The sequence below is a fragment of the Canis lupus genome, chromosome 27 (assembly GCF_011100685.1).
Source record: "Canis lupus familiaris isolate Mischka breed German Shepherd chromosome 27, alternate assembly UU_Cfam_GSD_1.0, whole genome shotgun sequence".
In the NCBI taxonomy this organism is placed as follows: domain Eukaryota; kingdom Metazoa; phylum Chordata; class Mammalia; order Carnivora; family Canidae; genus Canis; species Canis lupus.
Window position 1 is genome coordinate 33,825,513 of NC_049248.1, and position 13,087 is coordinate 33,838,599.

General features: G+C 33.6%; 1 protein-coding gene across 3 annotated transcripts in view; it reads left to right on the forward strand.

Annotated features, from left to right (window-relative positions):
• CNTN1 (contactin 1) overlaps positions 1-13,087 on the forward strand; it is a 349,297-nt gene that overhangs the window by 284,132 nt on the left and 52,078 nt on the right. For all 3 annotated transcript variants that reach the window (XM_038577318.1, XM_038577320.1, XM_038577319.1), the window contains one exon: positions 6,525-6,595. In XM_038577318.1, coding sequence (XP_038433246.1) covers positions 6,525-6,595 — 71 coding nt within the window. The remainder of the gene's footprint in view (positions 1-6,524; positions 6,596-13,087) is intronic.

Consider the following 13,087-nt stretch of genomic DNA (forward strand, 5'->3'; position numbering starts at 1 on the left):
AAGAAACACAGGCATGATCTGATTGGTGGCTAACCACATAATTTCATGCTGAGAGATCTTGCACTTGATTTGATTTAACAGGTATTCATTTTCAAAATAAAATTACAAAAATAAAATTAAGTGATTACATTATGCCTAAGTAAGCTTATTTCAGTTAAAATAGTATAACATTCTTATCTCAAATGTAGGCCTTTTTAAAATTTCATTGAGCTTGATTAGCTTTCTATGATCTCTCAACTAACACGATATGAACTAAGACTTAATTTGAACAAATTTTTCTGACAATCAAAATTCTTCATAGAGGGGAGAGGAGACTTTGTCTGGCATTGGTGATAGATGTAGACCTTTCTCTCTCCTCCTCAGGAATTCTGATACGAACAGTATCTTAATTATTTAATCTCAGAAAGTGACTGATTTGGTATATACATAGCTTGATTATCTGGAAAGAATTATTTCAAGATTTTTTTTAATCTCAAAGTAGAAATAAATAAATGTTTTTAGGAATAATAACAAAAGTGTCTAGGAGAAAGATTCAGTATAATTTTTAAATCTGAATCTGTGAATATAATTTATATTTAATATCATATTTAGACAATCAGGATCCTTTTGACATACTACCAACAGTTTGTATGAAACTCTGAAGACTTTTCAACCTGAGTATCTTCTTACCCTTAGAAATGCTGGGAAAAACTCGTTTTAGGTATCAAACATAAAATGTTGGCAAGATTGTTTCTTTCAACCAACAAATTTTTGGCAACACCTTTTTTAAGTATTGCATTTTACCTTGTATTTGCTCAGATGGTATTTTGTAAATGAATTAATTCTCTAGTGTGCTTAGAAAATAACTTGCAAATCTTTGAAAGCCTTCAGACCCAAAACAAACAAACAGACATACAAAGTGGTAACAGTCTTGGTTCCAATGCCAGGTACAGCCCTATAGTGATATAATGACATGATTCATTCCTTTCTATTGTGAAAAAAATAAATCCTATAACCTCTAACACTTTCATTAATCTTTCATAAGAAAAACTACAGGGTATTGTATTAATTAACTTTTATGGCTACCAGCATTTCAGCACTTGCTACATATTACCAGACATGGTGCTAAGCTTTCTATTTACCTTGCTCCACTTAATTCTCACAATAACTTCATAAAATTGGTATTATTATTATTCCCAGTTTTACAGAGAAAGAAGTTAAGATTACAACCTAGCTAATGTGAAGAGTTGGATTCCAATCCAGGACTTTCTAATTCTAAAAGCTCTGCTCTTAAACCACTTTCTGAAAGGACACTGTATGGTATTAAAGTTCCAGGACACTGATTCTTCAGTAGATTTTTGGTGCCATCATTTAAAACCTTTGATTAGAGGCAGATTATTTAACCTCTCTCAGCCTTGGTTTTCTCATCTCTAGATGGAAAATATTTATTCCATGAGATTATTTTTTATGATTAAAAAACTTGTAAGGAAAGCAGTACTATCTTGTGTATGTTTGCTGAATAAAATTTATTTATTATGCCATTAATTCTCATTTTAAACTTTAATATGCTTATAAGAAAATATTATCTGCTCTATAATTGATTATCTCATTTGGCAATACATTTCTATTTTTAAAAAGCATAGAATCATAATTTTACACAATGTCTAATCATCTTAGAGGAAGAATTTTATATACTCAATACAGTAAAATTCAACAGAATTTCTCTTTAAATGCTGTTTTTTGTTTTCATCCTGCTTTTTAAAAGCTTAATATGCATGAAATTGGACATTTACATTGTTCACACTTACAAAAAATAAAAATACTTTTTTAAAACAAGGGGATGTTTGTCTTGTCATGTACCATTATAACAACTCTGTAAAAGATGCCAGCATGTTAGGTGGGATAAAGGCTGGTTCCCATTTGATGGAAAGGTTGCCCCTGTACCTCATTATGCTGATTGAAAGACACAACATTATCTAATGCAGCACATGCCCTTATCTGTCCAATTACTTAATGTTAAGATCACATGGCACAGTTGCATATATTCTTTGGATTCAGACAAGTGCATTATAAAATGGATGGTCCCAAATGAAGAATTAGAAGATGTGTTTGTAATTCATTGTAGCCCATTTAATTTTGACTGTAAGAAAGAGATAACAAAAGCATCCTTCAAAGTAATGCGTCATTATAAGACATACCCTCATAGCTAATGGATCTGCAGGTGCAGTTGGTGAGTTGATATCCTAAAATGGTGCATTTGGGTTTGTTTTGACAGATTTGGCATTTATTTATGCCAGATCAACCTAAGAGGGAAAAGAGAAAAAAATAATACAGGAATCATCACTTTCATCCCTTGTATAGAGCTTTAGTTTCATGTCTAATGAAGCTATTCTTTTATTTAATTTTATGTTTAATTTTTTTAGCTATTTTGAAGTAGCAAAAAAGCATAGATTTTTTAAGCCAGAGGATGCCTGTGTTAAAGCTATATCTTCTCTACATGTAGGCAGTGTGACCTGGTTAGCTAAGTAACTTCTTTTGGGATTCATTTGCTTTTCCTGTGAAAAGAGGATATTGCTACTTCTCTGTATACTTATCTCAAAGTGCTGATCTGAGTATCTAGTTCGGTGTGGTGTGTAAAAGTCATTTCTAGATGAGTCTTTCGTTAAACTAGGCTTCTTCATTCATTCAGCAAACTATCACAAATTGGGGATATTTGAACATTGAATTAAAACCTCGTTGTACATATTTAGTTGTTGCTACATTAAAGAAACTGCATCTTCAAGACTGGAATCAGATTCTGTTTACGTTGTTATCTTTAGTGAACAAAATTATTTGTAGGAGAAAAAGGGAGGAACAGGAAGGGTGAGATTGTGGTTCTGACAATCACAGTTGGAAGTTAATAGAGGATGAAAAGAGAAGCAGCGATCAAAGCCACGGTGGTATTTGTGCATTATGATTTAGAAGAACCCATTACCAAATATAATTTGTTTCATATGAAAAACAAAGTTCACATGTACATTAGATACTTTAGTTTTTAATACACCAAGAGAGAGAAACTAGGAAGTTTTAATTCTTTTACTTAATTTAAACAAATAGTGCATAATTGATTTGAGTTCTTCATAATAATTTTACTGTGCATTATTATTATTTCACTTTGTAGCATTCTTTTCTGCCCCTCTAGCATTTCCTTGGATGACTTATTTTTCGATTATCTTTCTGTTGAGCAGTGAACAAATTTACTCTGTACCATCCATTTAAATTTCCTGTTTAAGATCAAAGCCTAGATTAATAAATGGACCTACAATTTCAGCTTGATAAGACCCTAAGATATTAATATTATTGTGAACTATCTTGGGCTCTATATTGTTTTTACCTACTTTGGAAAGATCATTAGTTTAACATGGCAGATGCATTAGGAATGTTAGCAATCTGCTCCACCAGCAGAACAGGAGATCATTTAAGTTACAAATGCCTATTCTCATTTGAATATCCAAATATTATGCAGTTCCTTTGATTTTGTTAACAGCTAATCAGAAAGAATATATATCTAAAAGCAGAATAAAAGCAGATGTAAGACTTTAATCTGTATCTTAATTCCTTTGGTGTTCTAGATTCTAGAGGATTACATTTATAACCATTTCAATCTCTTCCTATAAATTTTGTTTTACATCACAATAAAATTTTGGTGCAAATTAAAGTGGAAAGTTACATTTATGGTAACTTTATTTCTGTAAAAATGGCTACACAAGTTAAGCAATGATTAACAAGAATTGAGTAGTCAACAATTTATTTTGGATCAGGGGCCTCTCTTCATATACTCCATGATTTTGACAGTTTAGGATTTGTCATAAACCAGTTTTTGTGCTGTTAACTAAAACAGCAAAGCTCAAATAGGTACTGATATGCAAATTATCTAAGCTTTCAAATCTGAAAGTAAAATTGGCAAGAGTAGTTTCTTTTTATAAGCTGAAGAATAATTATGACATTGGCTTGATTTTCTTTTTAAATAATTTTTAGTTCTGTGATTTAAATACAGAAGCACTCTTCTAAATATCATTAATGAATCACTGTCAGACTGAACTCATGGCAGAAGGGCAAATTTAAAAACTTACTATTTTTAACCTTTCACAGTAAAATTATAAATATTGTTTATTCATGATTAATTCAATAATTTTGTGTTTTTCCTAAATATTTTATTAAAATCTTTTTAATGGCATAGTTAGAAGAAAGTTTAGTTTGTTCACTGGTAAGTCACTTTGGACCTGAAAGTTGAATAAGCTGCCTTGTGCTTAGAATAATTTACTTTCCTGAAAGGAATCACGATTTGCCCACTTTTTCCTGTTCTTGCAAGGCTGAATGCAAATATAGAGTACCAAGGTGCTCAGATTCTTGTCAGATTTGTAGGTTGTATTTCAATTCTACCTGTGAAAAAATGCCCCTTAGCTGCTAAAGCTATAACTGAATATTCAAAGTTAAATGGAGGACATTAAGTCAATAATTAACCCAAGATATAAAACACTCCATTAGGAGGTACAGTTACCTTTTATTTTAACATCATGAGCTCAGTGAACAATCTTTGAAGAATAAGTCAATCTTGACTTATTCAATCAATCTTGACTTACTTATTGAAGCATGTTAAAAAAGCTTAAAATCAACATTATGAAATAGAAAAAAATTCCATCTAACATAAACATATTCCATTTTTATCTCTGTTCTAAATAAAAAGGTTAATAATGATTATAATGAAAAAGATTACAGTGAGATGCTTTGGCAAATAATACTTGACCTGATGAAAGCAATATTTGATTCAATAAATTACAGTGTTTATTTTTAAATTATTTGCCTATGACCACGATACTTGTCCTTAAACACACAAAATTTTATTTACTCATTGATTATAAAACAGCATACTCTTTTTTTGTTTCTTGAAGCATGTAGAATTTTAACTTCAGAATATGAGTTTAAAGGATTTCCAAGAGTTATTTTAATATCCAGCCTTCAGTATGTATTTTATCTCAAGTGCTATAATTATCTTTTAACACCTCTGTGGACTCAATTTTTATGTCTAACACTTACATGGTGTCAGTTGAATAATGCAATGAAATCTCTCAAATTCATATTAATTCTTAACCAGAAACAGAAATCATCATATGGTTTAAAGGCATAAAGAAAACCATACATGTTGTTTGTTTCTGTGCAATTAATGTGCATAATTCAGCAAAGAATTTACATGGTTAACACAGGAGAAGTTGTGAAGTTTTGTTTTTATTCACAATATTTGTTGGGATCTGCATCTTAGTAAATGGATGCATTGCTTTGAGCACGCCGAGGAAGGTATGACTATTTCCTATAAGGAAGGATTTGGGAAAAAAAAAAAAAAAAAGAAAAAGAAAAGAAAAAAAAAAAAGGAAGGATTTGGGGAATCAAGGAATAATTAATCTTTCATATGTTCTTTAAAATATTAACAGATCTGGGAATGATATCTCAGACTGAACCTTAAAAGTTGTGTGTAAAATCACAGGCCATCCATTTGGCTGAGTAGCTGATCTCTAAGTACCTCCAGTGCAGAGCAAACTATGCTTTATCTCTCTGTACAACACCAGTTAGATCAAATCCAATAAGACACAACATACAATAAGATACAATATGCAAATCTGATGAGACAGAGTGACTATTCTGAAGGGCATTCAGGGAGGGAGACGTTCTAACTTGGGGAAAGACAAAAGCCACTGGAGTTGACAGTTAGAAGCAACGTTGAGATTTTTGAGAAGGGGATTTCAGTAATAATAAAGACGTGGAAAACGGATTGTGCCTTGTTAAAAAGTGGTTATAGAGTGAAGTATTAGTATGTCAGTTCTCTGCAGTTCAGTGACAGGAAAGTGTTTGATGGCATGGAGGTAAGAGGAAGGCAATATTAGAGATAATTTTTAAAGAAAGAGAGACACCAGAGTAGAATCAGTAGAATGACTGAAAACCAAGGGATGATATAAGATAGGAGTATATGAGAGTTGGAGTCACTGATGGGGCAATATTCTAGAAGAGAGTTAGAAACTGGAAGTGAGAGTACCAGAAACAATATTAGATTTCTAATATGTCCAGATATTTTTAGAAAACATTATCCAATGTTAATGCACAGGCACTATTTACCAGTTATTTGTAGATTAAAGCATAAAACTAACACCACAACAGTAAATTATTAGAAGTTCAAAAGAGCTGTGAAATATTTTCCCAATAAAGTGGATCTGATCTTTCAAAATCATATTAAATGAGAGGACACAGGAAAAAAAAATGTGTGCGGAGTGAGGGCAAATTTGCTTTGCTACCCCTTGCTGAATGAAACCCAAACTTTCCTATGGCACTGAATCAATTTTTATCTTGTCAGTAAAACAGATTGTATACATACTACAGCTACATTGTTATTATAATTGAGTGGATTATGTGTGCAGTTTATCCTTCCTGGTGAAAGAAAAAATTAATGTTATTCTAGTGCCAGGAAAAATTACATAACCTTATTTTGTATTGTTTTGTTTATTTGTTTGTTCTAGCACCTAATGTGGCTCCCTCAGATGTAGGAGGTGGAGGTGGAAGCAACAGAGAACTGACCATTACATGGGTGGTAAGTATTAATGAGTTGTATATGTTATAGGATGCTTTACTTAGACTTAATCTCAAATCCATTTTGTTTCCTGAAATAAATTGAAATTAAGACATCACCTAGAGTGAACTGTTTTTGTTTTTCTGTTTTTTGGGGGTTTTTTTGGTCTAAATATAATTTTAAAATTTCTAATGGGCAATTAGGGAAATTATCAACCACTAGAATAAACTATGATTTCACCAGGGATTTCAGTATAGATTGTCTCTATTAAATGAGTGCAAAGAGAAAATTGAAATTAAATGGAAAACAATTCACTGTTTTCCACATATGGTTGTTATTTACGTTCATTTATTGATTTATTTTAACTGAGATATAAGCTTTCTGGTGAGTATACATTGAACACTTTTATTGGTGGTCAAGATAGAATCAGAGGCCAAGGATACTAGCTGCCTATTTGTTTTCTTTGTATGACCATATCTACCAGTTTTTCTTAATTTATAAGAATTACCTGGAGAAAAATAGGAATTTTGTAGTTTATATGAAAATTATATTTATTGTATTTTTTCACCAAAAAATAATAATTTTTTGGTGAAAAAATTTTACAATATATTTTAATTTAAATAAAGTATAAATTTTATTTTTTAAAAGAAAATTACAAAGAGATAATCTTTATAAGCATATATGCAAAACTTAACAAAATGTTGGCAAATTAAATCCAGCAAAATGCTAAAAGAATGATACACTGCAATGAAGTAGAGTTTATCCTATATATACAAAGTTGGTTTCACATTCACAAATCAATCAATATTACTCATCCTATTGGCAGAATAAAAGAATGAAATCATAGGATCTTCTAAATAGATGCATAAAAAGCACAGGACAAATTAAAAAAACTCATTCATGATTTTTAAAATTCTAAGTAAACTAGAAATAGGGAATTTCCTATACCTGATAAAGGATACTTATGAAAACTTTACAGTTAATATAATGCTCAATGGTGAGAGACTGAGTATTTTCCTTCAACATATGGACACAGGCAAAAATATCACCTCTTAATGTTGAAATGGAGGCTCTAGCCTGTAGAATAGGCCAGTAAAATAAGCCCAGAAAATGAAATAAAGAGCAAAATGTGAGTTTGTGTGGAAAATTCTAGGGAACCTATAAGTAACTATTAGAACTAATAAGAACATTTTAAAATGTTGCAGGACGTCTAGTCAATATTCTAAAGCCAATCGTTCTTTTGTACTTTATTGGTTTACTGCTAAGAAAACTTTAAAATTACATTTATAATAAAATTAGAAAAAAAATAGAATAAATTAAATGCAAGACCTCTCTACCAAAAATTTTAAAACAGTCCTGAGAGAAACTAAGGAAAATCCAAATAAATGAACATATACCCGATGTTCCTGGATTAGAAGATTCAAATAAATTTGAAAAACAAAAAGAAAATACAAAGTTGCAGGATTTACACTACCTGATTTCAAAATTTACTAAAGGTACATCAATTAAGACAATATAATACTGGCATAAGGATTGATAAATATTGATGGAATAGAAAGTGCAGAAAAAGACTCACAGTCATATAATCACTTAATTTACAACAAATGCACCAAGGCTATTCCCTGGGAATAAAAAAAAATTTTTTCAATGAAAGGTACTAATGGGTGCCTGGGTGGCTCAGTTGGTTAAGCATCTACCTTTGGCTCAGGTCATGATCTCAGAGTCCTAGGATTGAGCCCTGCATCAGGCTCCTGCTCATTGGGAAGTGTGCTTCTCCCTCTAACCTTCCTGAATCTCGTGCTCTTTCTCTCAAGTAAAAAGTAAAATATTTTTTTAAAAAGGTACTGGATTAGTTGGATATTCAACTGGGGAATATTTATCCAAAAGAAACCTGGATGTTCTTCAGCATTGCTGTTGTCCAATACATTCAACTGATGGATTAGTCCTTTTCTATTTACAGATTGATAATGTAGTGTCAGCTAGTTGAAATACGATTTCTACTATTACGGTTATATATCTACTGCAGGGGTATTATTTTTCTGTTTGTTTTATAAAAATAATTTTTTAAGTTAGGAAGCAACAGATTTTTTATTGATAGCTCAAATGTTGAAGTATATACAAAAATTACTCATGATCACACAACCCAGAAATCACCCAAATTTACATTTTGAGGTGGCTTTCTAGTGTTTCAAATATGATGTCATAAAAGTTGTATACTGCATTTTTTGGTATATTTTTTAATTGGAGTTCAATTTGCCAATATATAGTATAACACCCAGTGCTCATCTGTCAAGTGCCCACCTCAGTGCCATTCACTCAGTCACCCCATTCCCCCGCCCACCTCCCCTTCCACCACCCCTAGTTCGTTTCCAGAGTTAGGTGTCTCATGTTTTGTCACCTTCTCTGATTTTTCCCACTCCTTTCCCATATAATCCCTCTCACTATTTTTTATATTCCCTGTATGAGTGAAATCATATAATGTTTGTCCTTCTCCAACTGACTTACTTCACTCAGCATAATACCCTCCAGTTCCATCCACGTTGAAGCAAATGGTGGGTATTTGTCATTTCTAATAGCTGAGTAATATTCCATTGTATACATAGAACACAGTTTCTTTATCTATTTATCTTTTGATGGACACCGAGGCACCTTCCACAGTTTGGCTGCTGTGGACATTGCTGCTAGAAACACTGGGGTGCAGGTGTCTTGGCTTTTCACTGCATCTGTATCTTTGGGGTAAATCCCCAGGAGTGCAATTGCTGGGTCATAGGGTAGCTATATTTTTAACTCTTTGAGGAACCTCCACACTGTTTTCCAGAGGGGCTGTACCAGTTTATGTTCCCACCAACAGTGCAAGAGGGTTCCCCTTTCTCCACATCCTCTCCACCATTTGCTGTTTCCCGTCTTATTCATTTTCAGTATTCTCACTCGTGTGAGGTGGTATCTCGTTGTTTTGATTTGTATTTCCCTTATGGCAAATGATGCAGAGCATTTTCTCATGTGCTTGTTGGCCTTGTCTATGTCTTCTTTAGTGAGATTCCTGTTCATGACTTCTGCCCATTTCATGATTGGATTGTTTGTTTCTTTGCTGTTGAGTTTAATAAGTTCTTTATAGATCTTGGAAACTAGCCCTTTATCTGATATGTCATTTGCAAATATCTTCTCCCATTCTGTAGGTTGTCCTTTAGTTTTGTTGGTTTCTTTTGCTGTGCAGAAGCTTTTTATCTTGATGAAGTCCCAATAGTTCATTTTTGCTTTTGTTTCTTTTGCCTTCATGGATGTATCTTGTAAGAAGTTGCTGTGGCCAAGTTCAAAAAGGGTGTTGCCTGTGTTCTCCTCTAGGATTTTGATGGAATCTTGTCATACATTTAGATCTTTCATCCATTTTGAGTTTATCTTTGTGTATGGTTAGAGATGGTCTACTTTCATTCTTCTGCATGTGGCTATCCAATATTCCCAACAACATTTATTGAAGAGACTGTCTTTTTTCCAGTGGATGGTCTTTCCTGCTTTCCCAAAGATGAGCTGAACATAGAGTTGAGGACCCATTTCTGGGTTCTCTATTCTGTTCCATTGATCTATGTGTTTGTTTTTGTGCCAGTACCACACTGTCTTGATGATCACAGCTTTGTAATACAGCTTGATATCTGGCATTGTGATGCCCCCGGCTCTGGTTTTCTTCTTCAATATTCCCCTGGGTATTCAGGGTCTTTTCTGATTCCACACAAATCTTAAGATTATTTGTTCCAACTCTATGAAGAAAGTCCATGGTATTTTGATAGGGATTGCATTAAATGTGTAAATTGCCCTGGGTAGCATAGACATTTTCACAATATTAATTCTTCCAATCCATGAGCATGGAATGTCTTTACATCTCTTTGTGTCTTCTCAATTTCTTTCAGAAGTGTTCTGTAGTTTTAAGGGTATAGATCCTTTGTCTGTTTGGTTAGGTTTATTCCTAGGTATCTTATGCTTTTGGGTGCAATTGTAAATGGGATTGATTCCTTAATTTCTCTTTCTTCAGTCTCATTGTTAGTGTATAGAAATGCCACTGATTTCTGGGCATTGATTTTGTATCCTGCCACACTGCCAAATTGCTGTATGGGTTCCAGCAATCTTGGGGTGGAGTCTTTTGGGTTTTCTATGTAGAGTATCATGTCATCGGCGAAGAGGGAGAGTTTGACTTCTTCTTTGCCAATTTGAATGCCTTTCATTTCTTTTCGTTGTCTGATTGCTGAGGCTAGGACTTCCAGTACTATGTTGAATAGCAGTGGTGAGAGTGGACAACCCTGCCGTGTTCCTAATCTTAGGGGCAACGCTCCCAGTATTTCCCCATGGGAATGATATTTGCTGTGGGCTTTTCATAGATGGCTTTTAAGATGCTGAGGAATGTTCCCTCTATCCCTACACTCTGAAGAGATTTGATCAGGAATGGATGCTGTATTTTGTCAAATGCTTTCTCTGCATCTATTGAGAGGATCATATGGTTCTTGTTTTTCTCTTGTTGATGTGATCTATCATGTTGATTGTTTTACAAGTGTTGAACCACCCTTGCATCCCAGGGATAAATATCCCTTGGTCATGGTGAATAATCTTCTTAATGTACTGGATCCTATTGGCTAGTATCTTGTTGAGAATTTTTGCATCTGTGTTCATCAGGGAGATTGGTCTATGATTCTCCTTTTTGGTGGGGTCTTTGTATGGTTTTAGAATTAAGGTGATGTTGGCCTCATAAAACAAGTTGGAAGTATTCCATCCCTTCCTATTCTTTGGAAAACCTTTAGTAGAATAGGTATTGTTTCTTCTTTAAATGTTTGATAGAATTCCCCTGGGAAGCCATCTGGCCCTGGACTTTTGTGTCTTGGGAGGTTTTTGATGACTGCTTCAATTTCCTCCCTGGTTATTGGCTTGTTCAGGTTTTCTATTTCTTCCTGTTCCAGTTTTGGTAATTTGTGGTTTTCCAGAAATGCATCCATTTCTTCTGGATTGCCTAATTTATTGGCATATAGCTGCTCGCAATACGTTTTTAAAATCATTTGTATTTCCTTGGTATTGGTTGTGATCTCTCCTCTTTCATTCCTGATTTTATTAATTTGAGTCTTTTCTCTTTTCTTTTTAATAAGGTTGGCTAATGGTTTATCTATTTTATTAATTCTTTCAAAGAACCAACTCCTGGTTTTGTTGATCTGTTCTACGGTTCTTCTGGTCTCTATTTCATTGAGTTCTGCTCAGATATTCTGGTTGGTGTAGGTTTTATTTGCTGTTCTTTCTCCAGTTCCTTTAGGTGTGAGGTTAGCTTGTGTATTTGAGTTTTTTCCCAATTTTTTGACGGAGGCTTGTATTGCAATGTATTTCCCTTGTAGGACTGCTTTTGCTGTATCCCTAAAGATTTTGAATGACTGTATCTTCATTTTCATTAATTCCCATGAATCTTTTTAATTCTTCTCTAATTTCCTGATTGACCCATTCATCTTTTAGTAGGATGCTCTTTAACCTCCACGTGTTTAAGTTTCTTCCAAATTTCTTCTTGTGATTGAGTACTAGTTTCAAAGCTTTGTGGTCTGAAACTATGGAGGGGACAATTCCAATCCTTTGGTATCAGTTGAGACCTGATTTGTGACCCAGTATCTGTGAAATCCATTTGGTCCAGTGTTTCATTTAAAGCCCTTGTTTCTTTGGTGATGTTGTGAGTAGAATATCTGTCATTTGCAGAAAGTGCTGTGTTGAAGTCTCCTACTATTAGTGTATTATTATCTGAGTATGTCTTTACTTTGGTTATTGATTGATATACTTGGTAGCTCCCACATTAGGGCCATAAATATTCATGATTCTTGGATAGACCCTTTAAGTATGATATAGTGTCCATCTTCATCTCTTACTATAGTCTTTGGAATAAACTTTAATTTATCTGATATGAGGATTGCTACCCCAGTTTTCCTTTGAGGACCATTTGAATGGTAAATGGTTCTCCACCCCTTCATTTTCAGGCTGTAGGTGTCTTTAGGTCTCAAATGAGTCTCTTATAGACAGCAAATAGATGGGTCTTGCTTTTTTATCCAGTCCAAAACCCTGCATCTTTTGATGGGATCATTTAGCCCATTCACTTTCAGAGTAACTATCAAAAGATATGAATTTAGGGTCATCGTAATACCTATTCAATCCCTGTTTTGTGGCTTATTTATTTGGGCTTCCTCTTTCTTTTACAGGATACCCCCTTAATATTTCTTGCAGAGCTGGTTTGGTGGTCACATATTCTTTTAGTTTCTGCCTATCTTGGAAGCTCTTTTATCTCTCCTTCTATTCTCTGTGTCAGACAGCCTTGCTGGATAAAGTATTCTGGGCTTCATGCTCTTCTCATTTAGTACCCTATATATATCCTGCTAGCTGTTTCCGATCTGCCAGGTCTCTGTGGAGAGGTCTGCTATTAATCTGATATTTCTCCTCATTTAAGTTAGGAATCTCTAGTCTCTCACTGCCATAAGGATTTTCTCTTTATCTTTGTAATTTGCAAGT